The sequence below is a fragment of the Mesocricetus auratus genome, unplaced genomic scaffold (assembly GCF_017639785.1).
Source record: "Mesocricetus auratus isolate SY011 unplaced genomic scaffold, BCM_Maur_2.0 Super-Scaffold_100010, whole genome shotgun sequence".
Lineage (NCBI taxonomy): Eukaryota > Metazoa > Chordata > Mammalia > Rodentia > Cricetidae > Mesocricetus > Mesocricetus auratus.
Genome location: NW_024429194.1, coordinates 67880514 through 67901496, shown reverse-complemented (window position 1 = coordinate 67901496; position 20983 = coordinate 67880514). Strand labels below are relative to the sequence as shown.

The 20983-nt window shown below is 48.5% G+C and overlaps 1 protein-coding gene across 2 annotated transcripts; it reads right to left on the bottom strand.

The window, feature by feature from the left end:
• Window positions 1-576: 576 nt before the first annotated feature.
• Endou (endonuclease, poly(U) specific) lies at window positions 577-20954 on the bottom strand. Of its 2 annotated transcripts, XM_005067152.4 has the most exons (10): window positions 20767-20954; window positions 15438-15560; window positions 11673-11735; window positions 11038-11175; window positions 10418-10589; window positions 9829-10028; window positions 3915-4028; window positions 3246-3352; window positions 2471-2613; window positions 577-1689 (listed from the first exon to the last, which is right to left on the bottom strand). In XM_005067152.4, the coding sequence occupies exons 1-10, from the start codon at window positions 20819-20821 to the stop codon at window positions 1569-1571; spliced, it is 1236 nt and encodes a 411-aa protein (XP_005067209.1). In that variant the 5' UTR covers window positions 20822-20954; the 3' UTR covers window positions 577-1568. The 2 variants fall into 2 exon arrangements, with proteins under 2 accessions (XP_005067209.1, XP_040609832.1); XM_040753898.1 differs by lacking the exon at window positions 20767-20954 and having other exon boundaries at window positions 11038-11146; window positions 15438-15491.
• Between the last annotated feature and the right edge of the window lie 29 nt (window positions 20955-20983).

Here is a 20983-nt window from a genome sequence, read left to right as displayed (position 1 = left end):
ACTCTGTATACCATTCAGTTGTGTTTGAAAGAAAGCCTGAAGTCAAAGTACCTTAAACACAACAGAAGCTATTTCTCTCTTGCATTTTTCAAACATTTATTTTCCAATGTCTGTGAGAACCTGCATGTATATATGTGTACCATATAGATGCCTGGTGCCTGTGGAGGCCAAAAGAGGGTATCAGATCTCCCTTGGAACTGGAGAAACAGGTGGTTATGAGTCATCTGGTATGGGTACTGAACCCAGGTGCTCTGCAAGAACAGCAAGTGGTTTTTTTGTTTGTTTGTTTGGTTGGTTTTTTTTTAAAGACAGGGTTTCTCTGTGTGTAGCTTTGGAGCCTATCCTGGCACTCACTCTGTAGAGTGACATACACCCCACATGTGATGCTCTTTGTTATGTTACAAGTGTATCAGGAGGAAGTCTTTCTTCCTACTGGCTACAGATACTTGCCGACCCTCAAGGGCTTTACCCAGACTCCACATTCTGTGAGCCAGGCTACAAAGACCTCCATTCCTGCTCCAGGGAGGAGGCCAGGAGACTGACAGTCAGGGACAATGTATACAAGGATGAAACACATTTCAGGTTTTCTTCAGTAACTTTAATGGGAAACTCGATGCCTCTAAGCTGTGGTACAAGCCTGGCTCTATGGGGCCACATCTGGCTTCTGAGCAACAGGGGGGAATAAATACATCATAGAGATTGAAACAGGAATCCCAGGGTCTCTCTTCTACCAACCTAGAATGTTTCAAATTACGGCAGCTGGATAAACATTAGCATAATTTTCAGTGACACCAAGTTATAGTTTCTTTTCTTCCTTTGATGTTCAGTCTTCCTCCTACGAGGGGTGCTCTTTTGACACAAAGCAAAGCACTATGTGGGACAAAGCACATGTCTGTAACTGCGCTAAACATTTGCAAGCGGGAAACTTCTAGAAGTGTGTGGCTGAGGTGGCCACACAGACATCTAGGACTGAGGAGGCCACCTGCCCTGGCCCACTTACTGCTCAACCCCTGACTTTGCTGTCAGAGATTTGACTCTCCAAGACTCTCCTGCTTGGTTCTAAGGCCTGCTTCCTTGGGGCCCAGCACGAGGCTGAGTCAATTGCAGAGCTGTGAGCAGTGACAGCCGTCTGGAAATCCCAAATTTCTACCCCCTGTTCTTCCTACGAACAACTGAAGGCACCGTCACAGTCATAATACTGTCTGAGTCACCCTCTCCCCAAGCCTCAAGCAGGAAAGGGGAAAGACCCCTCCCCTTCACATTAAAGGGAAATGTAAGGCCAAGGACATGCTCATGGCCCCACTACTCTTTAAAGAACTCTCGAGGGCTGCTACCTTTTCCAGGCAGAGAGGGCCTCTATTTCCTAGTTCATGTTGCTAAAATAGAAGAAGACAAACATTTGGCTGATTTTTTGCATTTTTTCTAAGTGTATCTAGATTTGAGATCTCTTTCATAAATCTGGGCTTTGGGGTTCCTCCCAGACTCCTTCCACCCCTCCCCAGTACAGAGCAAATAGCACCTGGATCAAGCTTGGCCCTCTGCCCTCATAACCCATCTGGATGCAAGCTCTATTGGGTAGAAGACACTACGTAGGCTGTGGCAATGTACTTCTTGCCATTTCCATAAGTGGTCTTGTCCCAGGTGTAGGTCTGGATGGACAAAGGATAGCCACCCAGGCTCAAGTGGCACCTGTAGAGAAAGATTACATCCAATCAGCGGAGCCCACCACTTCACCCACCCCGTTCCAGACGGGAAAGACCTAGCCATCCCCAGCAGAAGGGCTTCATCCTCCCAGACAGACCCTACCCCAACTCCCTGTGTTTAGCAAGCTTTCCCAATCGGGACCCTGGTGTCTCTCTGCCTATGGGACAATGCTCCTCATCCTTCCCAGAGAAATACTCTAAACACCTCGAGCCGAATGCTCAGAAATTAGGTGTTTGCTTTCTGCTTCGGAAGCAATAAGACCAGAGGAAGGCACTTGGCATGTGTCCGTAAACCCGGCAGCCCTCAAGAGGCTATAAAGCAAGAGGATCTGTAACCACGGTTACATAGTGAGACAAAGCCCCCACCCCACCCCACCCACAAAAAGTAAAAACAAAAAAAAATTAGGACCCAAACAAATTCTCAACTTATTATCAACTGTTCTCTTTGGGACTCTGTGGTTCTCCCAAACAGTCGGGGAGAGGGGGGGCACACTCAGGGATCCAGGACAACTTCACTTCTGACTTCTTGGTAGATTGTTATCCTGAATGTTTCACTTGAGGAAGGAAGGAGATAGATGGTTCTGTGCTCAGATGAAGACTGGAAGCTACCAATCTAACCTAACCACTTCGCTGTCGAAGGTAAGAACAATAATTTCCCCGACCTCCCCAGCCAGAGTGGCAGATTCAGGTTCCCCTGAGGTCGTCCTAGAGGACAATGGCTGGAGACTCCCCCACTGCCCGAGCCCCTTGTCCACCCCAATACTCACTTCCTGCCCGGCCTGGTGATGAAGCACAAGGAGTAAAGGGCAAACTCAAACTCGGGGCTGCTGCCAATGAAAGCCGAGCCCACTTCCTTGTAGTAGCCATCCCAGCTGAACTGCATAGCTAGGACATCGGGGTAGGAATCCCACTGCAGAATAAAGGACAGCAAAGGTCGCATGATTGAACCAGGCACCAGCTGTCTGCTAGTATTTACAAGGGTCTTTGAGGAGCTTCTGGAGATCCTGACTTCTTTAAACAGACAAAAGGGACAGCCTACTGTGCAGTGTCTCCGTCCCACTCAGACCCCCTGTCTGAAGCTACCAGTGGCAATGAGGCCAGAGTGACATGTGAGCCACATGATCAACCCAGAGTGTAGGGACACAGCTACCAGTTTATTGACCCCAAATCGTCTCCCGGTTAAGGACAGCAAATGTTTCTCACGAGGCATGTGGAGTTGAGCTCAGTTAGCCAGGGTGGACCTTCCTGCCACCCTCTGAGGATGTTCAGGCAGGGGGAAATGTGTGCTTTGTCCTCTGGTCTACAAATTGGGCCTTGGCCCGCCACCTGGATGCAGCACCCTCTGTCTCCTGTGTTGGGGGCTTCACTGTTGGGACTTGGGGTAGAAACTTGCTCTCTAGGAGATAAGGACATGGTATCTATCCTCAGTCCCTGTTGGGTGACTGTGGAGAGCCAGAATGGGAAGCAAGACTGATTGCTTGGCAGCCAGAGGAAGAGCACGAAGTCTGGGCACGCACGAGCCCCTCCCGCCCAGGCACTCACAGGCCCATCGTAGTTGTGACTGTAATAGTCAAGCAGGCCCTCCTTCTCCTGCAGGTAGAAGCGGATCCAGTTGTGGAAGCCAGTCACCTTGCCCTTCTTCACTTCACCTGTAATAGAGTCCAGAGTGGGTGGTCTGGGCTGTCTTCCCACCCCCCTCCCCTCCATTCCATGCTGACTTCTCGACTATTCAGCTGCTTACTCAGCCCCTTGCCTGACACCCTCAGATGACTGTTCTCTCTTTTTGACGCAAGACCTCAGGAGACTCCATTCTCCTAGACAGTCCTCCGCTCGGGCATACCCCTCTGTTTCCACAGGACCAAGCTAGGCTCAGTGGGGAGCCTTCAGGATGAGGGGACACAATAGCCTCTGTAGGGAGCCCCTAACCAAGCCATGGAAGCAGAGGGCCACTCAGAGGCAGACAGGCCAGCAAGCACCTATGCACACTAGATGGAACCCTGGAAGCACCAGGACTGGTTTTCCGTCCCTCTTAGATATTCTAGAGAGACTGCCATCCCTCAGATGTCCTCATACTTGCCCTGGGAGCCCCTCCCTGTCAGGTGGCTTGACCGCCTGTAACCAATGCTCAGGGCTGTCCAGTCTCTAAGCAGTAACCCGCTCTCCTTCATCTCTGTCCCTCCCACTCGTCCCTGCCAAGCAGAGGGAACCTACCTGAGAAGACATGTTCAAAGCCACTCGAGTCCCCTTCTTCACTGCCTCTTGAGTAGAGCCCAAACCACATGTTCTTCAAATCGTCCACGAACTCTTGTTCAGAGCTGTAGCGGTCTGTGGAGAGAAAAACAAAAGACTCTTCACTGGGGAAGTGGGGTCAATCCTGGGGACACAGAGAAGGGTATCTGCTCCATCACACCAGGAGAGATGGGGGTTCAACAAATGTGACCAAGTGCTCATTCAACATGGTCAAGGGCCTGAGGAGTACACACATGTCGCACCTGCTGTGTGGCCTGCATCCGAGGATGTAGCGAGGTGGTTGGGATAGATGACACAGAGACCGGTCGGTTGCTTTAAGAAAACTTTATGCCTCCCAAGTCAGCTTAGGAGGAGATTCCAAGTCCGCTTAGGAGAGAGAAGTCTCAGGAGAAGTCCCTCAAGAAAAGGGAGCTTCCCTTTTTTAAGGACTTCTGTCATTCATCTACATACCATTCTTTCCTCCTGGCTGGTGGTCTAATCTCCGGCCCCAGAATCGGGGAGACACCATAGGGAAACAGGAAGAGGCATCTAGCCGTAGGGGGTGTGAAAGGCATGGTATTTCAGTGAGCAAGCCCTATCTGAGCCCTAAAGCACTGAATTGTTTTCAGTAAACATTACATAGATGCCTGCTCCCAGGCCGAAGGGGAAGTGGGTTTCTGCTCAAGGTCTGGTGTCCCCCCCCCCCCCCCACACACACATACACACACATTCACACACATATACACACACATACATACACACACATTCACACACATACACACACATACACACACATTCCCACACACACATACACATACACACACATTCACACACACATACATACACACACATTCACACACATACACACACACTCACACACATATACATTTACATACACACATACATACACACACATTCACACACATAATATACACACTCACACACATACACACATACATTTACACACATTCACACACACTCACACACATACATTTACATACACACATACATACATACACATTCACACACATACTACACACTCACACACATACACACATACATTTACACACACATACACATACATTCACACACACTCACACACATATACATTTACACACACACACACCAAGGACAGAGTTTGTCTCTAAAGTTGGCATTTCAGAGAAAGGCACGAATAATAAATCAATAAATAATATCTCAGATAAGTACAAAGACTATAACAGCTAGAGGAGGAAGTGGAAGTCAGGAGTACTGTGTGTTTTGGGATTTGAGGCATTGTTGGTTTTTGTTTTTGTTTTTTGAGACAGGGTTTCTCTGTATTGTTTTGGAGCCTGTCCTGGAGCTTGCTTGGTAGACTAGGCTGGTTTCGAACTCACAAAGATCTGCCTGCCTCTGCCTCCCCAGTGCTGGGATTAAAGGCATGTGCCACCAACACCCGATTGGCATCTCTGTTTTTAGACTAAGTAGCCTTAGCTGTTCCAGAATGTGATATATAAACCAGACTGGCCTTGAACTCACAGAGCTCTGCCCACATCTGCCTCCCAAGTGCTGGCATTAAAGGTGAGCGCCCCCACACATGGCAGAAGTACTTTGCCTTGAATGTGCCTCCCAAAAGCCCATTAGAAACCTGATACCTCCTATAATGAAATTAAGGTGGACTTCCACAGGCAATTAGGGACTCAGGCACTCACCTTTAATCCCAGCACTCAGGAGGCAGAGGCAGGCAGAGCTCTGAGTTTGAGAGTAGCCTGGTCTACATAGTGAGTAAGTGATTGGGCTATGAGGCTCTATCTAATGAGTGAATTAATGCCATTCTGTGGGGGTCCTCATTGAGTGGACTATTTCCTTACATTTTAAAGTTAAAAAAAATGAGTTTAGAGCTGGGCATGATAATAAAAGCCTGGAAGTTGCAGATCACCCTCAGTATAAAACGAGTTCAGGGCTAGCATGGGTTGCACGAGACCCTGTCTCAAAAAAAGCAACAACAAAAAGAAATTCAGCTCTTTTGCCTTTCTTACTCGGTCACTCTCTGCATTCCTGCACGGGTGTCACAGCACAAAGGCCCTCATGCGATGCCGTCCCACAGTTTCTAGAACTATGAACCAATATATTTCTATTCATTATACATTTCCTGGGCTGATATTCTGCTATGTCAACACAATGCACCCTAAGACATGGGACCTAGCAAAGAAGGTCAGAAAGGCCTCTTCGGGAGAAGGTGGCACCAGACAGAGGTGATAACACACACCTGTAATCCTAGTACTTAGGAAGTAGAGGCAGAAGGATCATGAGCAAAAAACTTGGGGTGGGGAGCAGTGGCCAGACACCCGAAGGATAAGGACTTTTCTTTTTCTTTCTTTTTTTGTTTTTTGTTTTTGTTTGTTTGTTTGTTTTTGTTTTTCAAGACAGAGTTTCTCTGTAGCTTTGGAGGCTGTCCTGAAACTCGCTCAGTAGACCAGGCTGGCCTTGAACTCAGAGAGATCTTCCGGCCTCTGACTCCTGAGTGCTGGGATTAAAGGTGTGAGCCACCAAAGCCCGGCTGGATAAGGACTTTTCTACAAAAGGATCTGAGGAGACATTTACAAAGCAAGGTGGGCAGGAGGGAGAAAATCTGAGAAGAGGCAACACTGAGAGCCTTCCAGCCATTGCAATGAGGTCAGACGCACTCCGATTAGTATTGATACTGAAGACCCAGGCTCTGTGGAGCACTAGATGTGTTCTCGGTACTGTCTTAGATGCTTCTGTGTGGTAACACTCACTCTTCACACAGCTAATGTTCCTCATCAACCTGAACTCAAAGACGAGAAAACCGAGTCAGACAGAAGTTACAAAACTCATGCAAGAGGACACACACTGTTAGTCAGTCACTGCACTTGGGTCTATGCAGTGTAGCTCTAAAGATGGATCTGTTACAGCTTGATAGTCTCTTTGTGGTAGACAATGGCCTTTTTTTTTTTAATCAACTTCACACAAGTTATAGAGTCAGTTGAGAAGACGGACTTCAACTGAGAAAATACCTCTGTCAGATTGGCATGCAGGCAAGACTGTGAGGGCATTTTCTATTTGTTTGTTTTTTGAGACAGGGTTTCTCTAGGTAGCCTTGGTTGTCCTAGAACTCACTTTATAGACCAGCCCGGCCTCGAACTCACAGAGTGCTGGGATTAAAGGTGTGTGCCACCACCTGGCTGCATTTTCTTAATTGATGTGGAAAGGCCTCACCCACTGTGGACAGTGCCACCTCTGGGCAGCTGGCCTGGGGTATATTAAAAAAGCATACAGAGCAAGCCAGTAAGCCGTGGTCCTCCATGGCTTTTTTTTTTAGCCAAATCCTGCCTTCAGGTTCCTGCCCTGATGTCATTCAGGGATGAGCTGTTACTTGAAGTGTAAGATGAAACAAACCCTTTCCTTCCCAAGTTGTTTTTGGTTATGGTGTTCTATCACAGCAATAGAAACCTAACTAAGACAATGGACATGAAGAGGTTTGGGGGGTGCGGGACAATTATGTGACATGAACTTTGTATGTGAAAGGCTTAATGGCAGTCATAAAGACAAAAGCAGAGAGACCAGTTTTAAAGCTAATGGTTTGTCTATGGTAAGTTTCTGGGAGCTTTCACTAGTAGCATCAGAGAAGAAGGAGAAGAAACAAGCAGATCTGGAATATGTTTTGAGAGTGGAAGTGATGGACATTACTGATGGGAAAATGGGGGTGGGGGCAGTGGGGTAAAGAGAAAAATCAAATTTACCTCCTGGGCTGGGGCTGCAAGTTCAGTGGTAAAATAACTGCCCAGCATACAGAAGCTAAGCTATGTCTAATCTCCAGATACACACACATACACACACACACACACACACACACACAAACACATACACACACACACACACAAAGACACATACACACAGACACACATATACACACAGATATACAAAAGCACACATACACAGAGACACGCAGACACACACACAAAGACACATACACACACAGACACACACACACAAACACAAATACACACAGACACACAAGACACACACAGAGAGAAACACACACACACACACCCTAACTCCTCGGCTTTTTGCATGAGAACTGGACGAATTGTGGTGATAATTAGGAGATGAGACAACCTAGAGAGGTGCAGGTAGGGAAACAGGAGGAACAGTGAGTTCTCCTTACACTGTGTTATGTAAATAACAGATAGCGGAGTAGAGCTGTTGAAAAGGCCACTGGGCCCCAAGGGAAAGGTCAGAGCTGAAGTTTTAAATCAGGGACTTCTAGAATTGTGTGGAGGATCCAAAACAGATACCAGGAATATTCTCTCCTTTCAAGGACTTAAAACAGTGTTGGAAAACAAGTCCAAGTGGACATGAACAGAAGGGTTTCATAGACCAAATAGTTACCCTTATTAGTACTTGCTTGGGTGTCCCCTTTTGATGCTTTGCAAGCATCAATCTTCAAAGACCTTAAGTCACAGATAAGACCAGGAGAGGTCACAAAGGCACAGCTCAGTTGCTTAGCCTGCCTTGTGTTGCTAAAACCAGATCCCTGCGACCATGTGATTTATACTGGATAGAAGTTTAGCTACTAGCATGTGAGAAGGGCAAAACAAGCATACTAAGGAGGCATCACCTCTCAAAGTTCTCACCTCTAGGTATCATTAACACACGGTGCTAGGGATTACTTTTTTAATATGTGAAATCTGGGAGACCCCTTAAACTATCGAAATCACACCAGTGGTAACAGAACCAGGGGTCAAACCAAGTCTGTCTGTCTGAGCTATTTTGGGCTGTATTCTGATCTCTCAAAGTCTGAAGAGATGTGGCATAAGCCATTGGGGTCTTGGTAAATGGAGCAGGCTAGTGGGATCTGGGGTGAAGGAGGGGCATGCTGGGAAGCCTGCTCTGGGTACTGGATGGCTGTTTCTGGCTCCTTGCTCACTTAGGTCTTCCAGCCTGCCTAGACCTCTGGTTCTCTTGCTGAAACAAACTAAGGGTTTAGTCCACTAGTTCTCATCCTGTGGGTCGTGTATCTTTGACAAACCTCTATCTCCAAAAATGTTTACATTGTGATTCATAGTTGTAGCAAAGTTACAGTTATAAAGTAGCAGGAAGGCTGAGAACTACTGACAAGCCTGTCTCTTGTGTGTTTACTACAAAGCAGACACCAGAGGGCATCACAGGATTGCATGAATCTCAGACACTCCCTCCCATGTTTCAACCGCTTAACAGAGTTAGTAACTTTGTGGTTGTCTAAGGTTGCAGGCCAAAAGTAGCAGGTCCGCCTGGATGTGGTCCCCAGGGACAGAAAGGGAGACCTATACAGATCTGCCCCTGAAACCAAGTCCAGCTTGCCAGAGTTCAGGAAAGGAATCTGGAGGACACTAACAAACAGAACCCAGAGCCAAGAAGTCCTGAAGCCAAAACCTTTTTTGGTCTGATTTGCATGTATCTGTGTCTGGAGTTGGTCCAGCCAGACCACTTCCTAACAGAATGATGCTCCACAAGCCTGTGCTGACTGACTCTCTGTTGCCATCTGTGCTGACTCTGGGATCTGTGAAGGAACTAAAAGTGCCCGAAGTGGGAGTAGAGATGGGGTGTGGGGCTCATTCCCTTCAGAAGGTAGTAAACTCAGAAGATAACTGACAGTCAAAAGATGGATGATCTAAGCCAGCCAGTCATTCAGTTCCTGCTAGGGTCCCCAGTCTCTGTAGCTTCCTTCTAGCCTTGTCTTTGACCCCTTTGGCTGTCACTGGACTTCATGCAGTGCCCCTGCTCTCACACCACAACTATCACCGCCACTGCCGCCACCACCACTGCCACCACCACCAGAGACCTCAGCAGTGTCAGTCTCTCCTGAACACACACCTCATCACACAGCTTTGTGCATCAGGGAAGACTCACTCACTTTGATGATGGAGAAAGCCATAGAGCTCCTTCATGACAGCTGTCTTCATGACCTCCCTGAGGAAGACAGCCTGCTCCTCCAGCTGTTGAGTGCTGAAGTGCTCCCCGTGGCCCGTGGCCCGCTGGTAGTTATTGAGCAGGTTGATGAAAGCTGCGTAGGTTGGCTTGGAGAACAGCTGCTCGTTGACATAAGTGAAGAGCCTGCAGCGAGTGGATGGAGACCCATTAGGAGGGCTGGACATGCAGTAGAAACTCCCCCAGAACCTTCCAGACAGGCCAGGGGCACCACACAGAGATGGGCTCTGGGTTCAGGATCAAAGGGAGCTTGCGGTGCTTTTGAAAGCCAACTCTGAGGTCTGTCTGCTTCTGCCTCAACTCTTGAAGATTAGCATTACCCTTAGCCTAGCCAGCAACAGAAACTTCCTGGCTAGACACACATCTACCCTCAAGGTGATTTCTTTGTTTCTGGACATTAATTTTTCCCTCTCCCTTTGAGCTTGCTTGACTTGAGGAGCAAAATCTGAGGCATCAAAGAAGTGAGGGTAGTGGAGAGATAGGGTGAAGGGTTGGGAGGAATGAGGGGCACTCACGGCTCTGGGCAGCGATCCACTTGGCTTCCTGTCTCTGAGGGGGAGACACGATTTTGACTGTTGAGGACAATGTCTTCCTTGCGGGCTTTGTTGGTATCTACCTTGTAGATCGTCTCAGAAATACCCTGAAGTTCCTCATTGGTTATAGCATCGCTGCTGTGGGAGAAGCCCTCTAAGAGGAATTGGGAGAGGGATGGTCTGAGAGCTAGAAGGTGGCAGTGTGCCAGCTAATGAAGATGGATAGCATCCCCCTCTGGGCTTTCTGGAAGCTTGCTCCAGTGAGGGGGACCACCACCCAATACTGTGCAGTCAGAGGGCAGGACACTACAAGACCCTCAGCATGTGTCATTGCCATGGGATGCACAGAAAGCCCACATCGCCCTTTTGCACTAAGAAAGGTCCCAAACTGAGGCAGGCATCAGAATCCCCCGGAAGGTTTAATCAGAGCGGTGACCCCAGTCCAGAGTCTGAGCAGTAGGTCTGGGGCACAGCCTAGGGCCAGTCGCCTCTGCTAAGGATTATCAGATGCTCCTGATGTTGCTGGTCCATGGACCACGTGGGGAGAACTCTAGAGAGTTACCATGTGTCTGGGGCTATGCTGATGCAGGGAGCAGACTGACCATGGTCACCACACAGGCTGTCAAAATCTTCACAGCAGTCCCCAAACTTTTGGCATCGGTCATTACAGTGGCAAGGGTGGTGCTTGTCGTAGGCTTCCCGGCAGCGGCCCTGGCAGGAGTTTGGTGCAGAGTACAGGTCTAAGAGGACAGAGAAAAGTGTGTGTGTGTGTGTGTGTGTGTGTGTGTGTGTGTGTGTGTGTGCGTGCGTGTGCGCGCGCGTGCATGCGTGCGTGTGTCCCTGGCAACCTCTAGAGGGTGTTCTGAGAGCCTAAGGACCAGCCCTTCTACCCACACCCACAGCTGGGCTCCTTGCTGAAGGTCTCCTGGGATGGGGCAAACTTAATCCCTTGCACACTCTACAGTCAGGAAGCCCTCTGCTTTCTGATGCAGGGCTCTACTTACTCTCTGGCCTGTTTTTATAATTTTCCCACTCTAAAAATACAACCTCTTCCACTTCCCTCCCCAGGGCTCAGACATTTTCCTGGCTTCCCTCCCCCTTGGCTGCTTGGATCACACCAGTGTTTCCCCTGGGCAAATCAAGCCGGATTCTTCAGGCTTAGGTCTGGGTCCTTGCCTCTGTTGTGGCTCCCTCTCCCCTTGTCACCCCTGCTGTCCTATGTGGGGTTCGGGCTTACGGTTGACTGGAATCTCATCCTCTGGATGGAGGAATGCCTTTGGCTCTGGGGGCCCTTCTTCAGCTGTAAGGTAGGAAAATAAAGTCACCAACCATGCAGCGATCTCCCTCTAGCTTTGCTTGAGGTTCTGGGTTCCCAGCCTCGAGGCAAGCATGATAATGGAAAGGGTACACGGACAAACCCCTGACACCGAAGGACTGGAAATGGAAGGTATTTCCAGGGTCAGATTACTGAAAGTTTAGGGAAAACAAAATTATTTCCCCCCAGATGACAAATGTCCTCCCATCTTGGCATTTGGGGCCCACTGTGCTCAAGAGGACTAAAAAGACAAGTCCATAAAAAGTGGAGGAAGAAGCGGGGCGAGCCCCTTCAGGACTGAAAACCAATCTGAGTTACCACATATGAATAGAGCATTTTAGCATTCTCCAAATGACAAGGCTCTCAGTTCAGAACATCCTGTTCCTATTAAGAGAGTTGGGGGCGGGGAGGGGGCACCTCTCCCTGGGGGTGGGCTGGGCAGGTGTTAAGTATTGTTGGAGCACTGTTAAAATCTGTTCGCAATCACTGTTAATGGTAAGGATACGTTCTTCTAGTTCTTACTGTAAGTAAGCACTCCTTCGGGTGTTTTCCTGTAAGCCAGCGGGGGATGGGCAGTTTGACTCCCTAACTGGCAGCTCTCTTGCTGCCTTAGATGCTCAAGTTAAAGGATGGTGCCTGAAACAGCTAGGCATTCTAGCCCTGTGCCAGGGAGGAAGCCACTTGATGATGGCAGCTGCTTACTCCAGATCCTGAAACCACCGTCCTTGGCGTGAACATTTCAAAGAGTTTCCACCACACTCTGTGCAATCACAAGCGTCCGTGAACTCTAGCTGACTCCACCACAGTTTCCACCCAAGCCAGAGGCCAAGAAGCATCTTCCCCTGCTGGCCTAACCTAGCTTAATTGTGGGTCACAGCCTCATAGGGGGTCATGAAGGATTTGCCAACAGTAAGATGTTTCTGAACTGTCCACGGCTGAAAATTAAACCTCAAAATCAAACATGTAATGAATCTGAGGTGTTTCTGGCAGGGTTCAGTCATGTGTCATGTGACCTCTCTGCATCTGTGGTGCTGAACATACAACATGCATCGCACTTGTCATCAGACCACTCCAGGTCAATAAGCACTGCTAGAACAGATCTGCTCTGGTGCAGGATGGCAGTAGGTTATGAACTGCAGTGTCCTTTGTTTTAATGTTGTATGCGACAGGCCCTCAGGTAGCCTCTGAACTCACTATGTAGCCGAGGATGGCCTTGAACTCCCAGGCCTCCTGTTTTTACTTCCCAAATGCTAGGGGTCACAGCATGCACCACCTTACATGGCTGTCCCAGTAAATGTTTGGTATGTATATCTGTTTTGTATAACTATGTGCCCAGCGTCACACAAAAGTCTCTCAGGCATGAAGGAGTCCCAAGCAGAGGAAGGGATGAGTGTAAGGCCCTCAAAGGGACGCTGCCATGCCTAGGGTAAATGCCAGGCCTTAGCTGCACGGGAGGTTTGCTGTGACTGGAGCCAACACCTCTTTTGCTCTAGCTATAACACCAAGTTTCATGAGCTTCAGGGAGACACCCACAAGTCATGGTGTTGTGACATTAAACCCAATAAAACATCTCTCCTGAGCATTTTCTTCTCCAATTCTAGGAGAGTGGGCTGAGCTGGACCCGAATTAAAAGGCGGCGGCAGCAACTGGGCTGGAAAGGAAAGCAAGCTGCAGCAGTGACAGCAGGAAGACAGGCGAACCGAGGAATCAGTGGGCAGAAGGGACCCATGGGAAATGCACCACCCTTGAGACAGGCTTTAGCTCCTGGAGGGAAGGAAGGGCAGGGCCCATTGTGGATCGTGACATGTACCACTCCCTTGATTGGACCATTAACATGGTTACTTTTTCTGTTGGGTCAAAGAACCGTGCATAAGGTTTTTGCATGTGCTCAGAGCTACCAGTCTTAATAAAAATGATCAAAGTTCCAAGCTAGTTTCCATCCCAAATCTCATAAAAGGACACCAATAGGGCAACAAGGCAACATGGTAGTATCCTTGATCCTTGGAACCTCTCCCACTTTCTAGAGTCTTTCTCACTTTTTAATTTAATAAGTCCACATTAATTTAATTTAACTTAATAAGTCCACATTTTAATTTAATTTAATAAGTCCACATTAATTTATGGTGCTGGCTCAGTATTAGCCTTTCCTAATTCTTCTTAGATGGAAAACAATGAACTAAACAGGGAGTCTATTAACAAATGATTTTTCAAGGTCTGGAGAGATGGCTCAACAGTTAAGAGCCGTTGCACTTCCAGGGGAAGTTGGGTTCCCAGCACAAGCATCGGGTGGCTTGCAACTGCATATCTCCAGTTCCAGAGGAGCCAACACCTTCTTCTGGCCTCCTTAACTACACACACACACACACACACACACACACACACACACACACACACACAAGCACACACACACATACACAAGCATACAACACTCATACACATACACAAACACACACACATGCCCACACACACATACACACAAATAAATAAAAATAAATATTAAAAAATGATTTCTCATGAAGTATTCACTTAGCTGGACCTGGGCATCAGAGTCTGCAATTCAAGCTACTTGACAGGCTGAAGTAGGAGGATCACAAGTTCAAGACCAACTTGCACTATATAGTGAGTTCAAAGCTGACCTTGGAAACTTAGTTACATCCTGTCTCAAAATAAACCACAGAAAATGAACTGAGAACACAGCTCAGTGGGTGAGTACCTGCCTCATATATCTGAGACCTTGGTGCAACCCCTAGTACAGCAGGGGAAAATGCATTAAATCTGTGCCTGCAGAGAAGCAAATGGTCATTTGGGGAAGGCCTTGTTTTGTTTTGTTTTTGTTTGTTGTTTGTTTATTTTGTTTCAGTTTGTTGTTATTTTGAGACAGGTTCTTACTATGAAGCCCTAACTGTCTTGGAACTCACTCTGTAGACCAGGCTGGCCTCCAACTCACAGAGATTCGCCTGCCTCTGCCTCCACAGTGCTGGGATTAAAGGAGTGCGCCACCAAACCCTGCTTGTGAAGGATCGTTTAAAGCAGTGTCTGCTCAGTTAACTCCCTGGAGAGGCATGGTCTGTGCTATGATTGCTATGACAGTCAGAGAGGCCATACAGTCTCCGCATGTCATTCAGATTGTGAGTGTGGCCTGCTATTTGTGTGTGTGCTTTGAGAGTGATTAACAGTGAGCAGTGATATCATATACAAAGTGATATCATGTATACTAAAGTACCACTTTGTTACTTAAACTTTCAAGATAATGTGTTTATTTATTATATATACAGTGTTCTGCCTCCATGTATGCCTGCATGCAAGAGCAAGGCGCCAGATCTCATTATGGATGGTTGTGAGCCACCATGTGGTTGCTGGGACTTGAACTCAGGACCTCTGGAAGAGCAGTCAGTGCTCTTAACCTCTGAGCCATCTCTCTAGCCCTCCTTAAGATATTACTAATCCTGATTGTTTGCTGAGTTCTTCCAGATCAATAGCATCTGCCCTACTTTAACTTAGGAACTTCCTAGAAAACCTGAGACTATGATGACCTGACGCTTGCCTCTGCCTCCCACACTCTCTTCCCGAGTCCCGGCACCCTCTGCTCAGTCTCCAGCCTTCCTCTGGACTTCTGGACACCAGTTCAGACTTGCACACAGCCTGACCTGCTGTGTGTCCCAGCCCTTCATCTACATGGCCTCTCACCAGTGCACAGATGTCCATAGTCATCACAGCAGTCGTCATGCTGGGGACACTGACGATCACACTGGCAGACTGCATCCCGGTTAAATTCCTCATCACAGCGAGACACACACGACTCCGGGTTTCCTGTGACAGACAGTCAAGACCACCAGCTCAGTGCTTGGGGGACCTGACGCTTTTCCTAAATTGCCCCTGCAGGAGGCCTCAGGGAGGGACAGGGAAGGCCATTGCTGCCTACAGGATTTACATGCTTACAGTCTCCTAGCTCAGAATGGGCCCTTCCCACTCTTAGCCTGCCTCGCATGACCTAGGCTCAGGCTCAAGTGCCTGTTGGAGGGACCAGTGACAGAAACAAGCCAAGAAGCCATGTGTGAGAAGAAGACCGTCACAGACTCAGCAGGGATAGCCTGACTGCTGTCCACAGCACCTTCCCAGCCACAGGAGATGGAACCAGAGCTTCTAGACTTCCAAAAGAAACTTTCATTTGGGGGTGAAAATCTCTCAAGTTTGAAGCTTCCAGCGGGCTGGAGAAAGAAGTCAGTGGCCAGTACAAGGTCCGTTGGTGTGTCCTACAGATGAAGGAGAGCCGCTGCTGCTGAGTGGCGCCTCCTGGCACCCCTCTAAGCCACCCCTCACTCTACTCCTGCACCCTTTCTGTTCTTTGTCCTCCCTCCTTCCCCCGGCCTTCCGCATCCTATCTCCCCACGCCACATCTTTGCTCCTTCCAGCCTCTGGAATGCATTCTGTGCTTGGGTGGGGAATAAGGTCCATGTGGGTGAGAACTGGGCTTTGGGACAGTATTCTGTTATGCAACCACAGACCACATCCCTTGCTCCAGACAAACCATTTACAGAAGCAAGCTTTTGGTCACAAGGGGATATGACCAGAGCTTTTGTTTTTTTGTTTTGTTCTGGTTTGGCTTGGTTTTGTTTTTTCAAGTCAGGGTTTCTCTGTGTAGCCCTGGCTGTCCTGGAACTCGCTCTGTAGACCAGACTGACATGAAAGTCAGAGATCTGCCTGCCTCTGCCTCCAAAGTGCTGGAATTAAAGGAGTGCCACTATCCCTGGCAACGGCCAGAACTTTTGCAAAGAATAATACCAACACACTGCCACTCTAAAAGAGAAAGCAGGCCCTACCAGGCCCACAACAGCAAAGAGAGTGCTGGGTAGAAGGTGGGGAGAGGGGTCTTTCCATTCTTGACTTAGGTTCTTTTTTTAAAGATTTATTTATTTATTATGTATGCAGTATTTTGCCTACATGTATGCTTATAACCAGAAGAAGGCACCGGATCTCATTACAGATGGTTGTGAGCCACCATGTGGTTGCTGGGAATTGAACTCAGAACCTCTGGAGGAGCAGCTAGTGCTCTTAACCTCTGAGCCATCTCTCCAGCCCCGACTTAGGGGTTCTTAATACCTGAGGCCTGGATGTTAAGAACACTGGGTTTAGGGGTCAGGCTGCAGATTGCACAGGAGTCAGTCAGATGCAGAAGCCAGGCACATTTGTAATGCCAAAACTTGTGAGACAGGAGCAGGAGGACTGGGTGTTCAAGACCAGCCTTGGTAACAAAGCAAGTTCAAAGTCAGTCTGGGCTGTATCTAATTTGCCTCAAAGGAAGCAAAAACAAAACAGCCAGAAGAAGCCAGGCATCGGTGGCATATGCCTTTATTCCTAGCACTCAGGAGGAAGAGGCAGGCAAATAGATAGATCTCTGAGTTGGAGACCAGCCTGGTCTACAGAGTGAATTCCAGGACAGTTAGGGCTGTATGAAGAAACCCTGTCTTGAAAAAACAAACAACCAAACCAAACCAAACTGACACACAAAAAAACAACCACAGGTGTCAGAACTGCCATGAGCATCTGGATTGGGCAAATGAGGAAATATAAACCTAATTTAGACCAGGGCTGACACTGGCCTTGAATTTAGATATGGTGAGGAGCTTGCACTAAGTCGATGGATAAAGTAAAAATTTTGTATTGCTATTGGGTAAGGAATGCAGTGAGATTAAACTTATTTAGGGCCAAGCATGTACCAGCTCTAGAAAAGGAGATATAATCTGAGTTTTCTCTCAGGTTGACATGGGGTTGGGATTATGTCGTGCTTAAGGTGGGGGGTACATAGCAGAGTGAAGCTGAACTCTGGTACCCAGCTGCCCGAGGTGGAATCCTAGCTATGATGTTTCCCAGCTGTGTGATCTTAGACAAGTTATTTCGCTTACTATGCCTCTGTTCCCTTATCTGTAAAAATAGGGAAAAAATTAGAGTCTATCTCATAGAATATGCATAAGAAGTCAATGAGTTAACCTTGGCAAAGCACATCCTGTGGTGTGTGACACAGAACAGAGGCATTTCAGTCTTTGTTATATAAATAAACAATGGCCACATTCCATGTCCGCACTGTCCAGACTGGCTTCGCCAATCATCCCGGTTAGGGAACCTGCCCACAAACTTCATTGCCTGACTCCCTACCCCAGTTCAGCTGGGCCATGCTGTGAGCTGGGTTGTTAGCAGGTGTACATGATGGGGTGGTTTACCAGCTGATGTCACCATCATTATGAGTCTATCTGCATCAGAGAGGTGTCAGGTCAAGGTTAAACCAGGTCCTGAGGCCATTGCATATTGTGTGCGGGGCCTCCGACACATCCAAGAAGACAGGGCATTGGTCCAGGAGATTGTCCTAAAGGAGGCCAAGCCCAAGGCCACTTCTCCATCCAAGCACACAGGGAACCCTTCATGAATTTTAAGTCATCTCACTTGGCACCTAAATGCTAAGGTCTTAAGAAAAAGTGTTCAGGGCAGGAGGAAGGCTGGGTCAGCTGTTTGCCCCACCATCCTGGCAGAACACCCAGAATCCAGAGGGGGAGAGGGTAAGCAAGTGGAGGCCTGCTCTTAATGGGACACCAAGGCAGAGTCCAAGGATGGAATTCCCTCTGTTCTAGGGCTGGCAGGGGTTGAGAAGGACAGACAGTGAATAACTAGCTGTGGAGTTCAGTAGAGCACTCCCACGGGCCCATGCTGTGTGGATTTGTCATCTCTGCCTCAGAGCTTTGTCCCCAGTAAGAACCTGATGCCAACAGGTCGCAAATTCCCCTGTCAGTTTGTTTTGCTTCAAGGTAACTTTGGGATACGGGGGTGGGGGGTGGGGGGTGGCAGGCGCCGATGGGAATTTTCCCTACAGGAACCTCACTGTGCTGTCCTGGGGACACTAGATGACTCTTCATTCTGACTCCAGATCCCCACCCAGTACCTCCCTTTGACACAAAGCCTTTGTGTAAGCCTCGCTCACCAAGCTAGGGCCCGAGTCACTACTCCAGCAACCTCTGCCCCTCACCCCCTCTGCCCATCTCTCCCTTTCCTCTGCTTTTCTTCATTTTGCCTTTCCTCTCAGCCTCAGATCTTCCCACCACTCCTCCTTCGGACCTCTGATTCCTTCCCCTGTGAAAAGCTAGTTTTCTCTGCGTCTTCTCAGAACTTAGTTAGCATGCTGCGACCTTCATACTCTTTCCCCACTGATCATCAAGAAAGGTTGGCACCAAGCCTGGATGGACACAGGATCCCTATATGTCAGCCTTCAGACCCTGTCAACAGAAGTATCCTTACACATTTGTCTCTCAGGGAAACCCAGATATTATTTCCATGGAAACCTAGTGAACCAAAAACCTTCATCTCCAAAACCAGCTTCCTGCCTCTGTTCCCTTGAAACAGCCAAGGCCTTGGAAAGCAATGGCCTGTGCTCCTGGTATGGCTCATACTTGGATATCATACTTAGGATATAACTAAAAGGGGTGTTTTTAACAAAATCTCAGTTGTTCCATTTTACCAATAAAGACTCAGGAGCCAGATGCTGGGGTGAAAACCTGCTAGCTCAGAGAGGCAGAGAAAGTACCCAGCTGACCTTCCTTCTCCATTGCTATCCCAGAAGCCTCCTCTTTTTCCCTATACTGTCTCAAACAAGACTCCTCACACCAAACTGGCTCCACAGTCTTTACTGATAAAATCGAATGATTGAGATTTGGTTAAAAACAGCACAGGAGCAGAGACTAGGCCCTGTCTTCTGGTGTATCTCTACTCTACCCTTACTGCCTATCAGTCTACAGCAGAGGTTAACTAATGCTTTAACCCCTAGTAGACCAGGTCTGCCTATACCTCTGAAACCACTACAGCCATGCCCTCAGGGACCTCCTCCAAGGACCAGATGTCTCCTGTGCAATCAACTCCTAGGACTGACATATCCCAAGCCCTCTGACCATCCTTCTACACTGGGTAGTCCCACATGTCCTCCTTCATCCCTCCAGTGAGCAGACCTGAGGTAAGGTCCCATGCCTACCTACCCTTCCCTCTCCTCCTCTTCCTTTCTAGACCCAGGACCCAGGCAGAGCAGAGTCCTCAAAGAAGAGCAAAGCAGTGTGGAGAAACATGGGAACAGTTTTTTCCCTCCATAGCTTTTCTGTTTAGGAATCACACATAGGGGCTCCCTGTACACACCCTGATGGGGAATGACACCAAAACTCAGCTCCTCCTAGAAATATTCATGCCAAAACCTTGATAAGTTCCAATGAGCTGAGCTTGGTCCTTCTCCTCTAACTAACTTATCTGATCCTTTCAACAGTCCCAGGCAGGAACACCCTGGGAGGGTGGAAATGCAGAAACTCTGACTCTCCTGGGACAGAGGAGGATGCTGCCCACACCCTCAGCTCAGCCCCCTCCCTTGGCCCTCCTCCCTACCACCCACTAATCACTAATTAACACAGCCACAGCAGCTCTTTGCACACAGTTACCCAACAGGAAAGTGTTCCTTTCCTTTTCCAGCATCTGCCTCCTTTCCTGCACTACCTGCAAGCGTGGGGCACATCCCTTCTCTCTTCTAGGTAGCTCCCCTAACCTGGGACAAAACCCATGTGTCTAACCAGTCCCAAACGGGACAGGGTTCACCTCTATGTCAGGGACTTTGGTTTCCTCCTAAGCCCACCTGCCTCCAAATGCCCGCCTATCACCAAGCCGCAGAGGAGAGAGTGACCAAGGGCAACCAGGGAATCCCAACTCAGCGACCTCCTTCCCATTTACACCATGCTGTGGCCCCAGGGAAATAAAACCTTAACCGAGTGTGGAGTCTGGTTATTCTAGTGATGCTAGAGCTGACCCCCAAGGCTTCAGCTCTGTAATTCCTCCACATCATCAGCCAGCTTCCAGAGACACAGATCCTGCAACGTCAACCAAGGGCGGGCCCAAGTGGTCCACTGGGTTAGGACAGTGTTTAACCTCTGTCAAGCACCCCAGTTCTCTGTTCTGTAAGCAACCCCTTCTCCCCCACACCCCACAGAGAATGACTTACCAGCCCATGCCAGGCCACAGAGCATGGCCACTATCAGGGAGACACAGGCCTTCATAATGTCAGTGGCAGCAGACTGGCCGCTGGACTTCCCACTACAATCAAGGTGAATGTCACAGTACTCAGATGAGCCTTATTCCCCAGGCAGATCCTTTTAAAGACACCGGGACTTGTGGATCTGGTGTATCTAGATCCTTCCAGGAAGGAAAGGGGGAGGGAA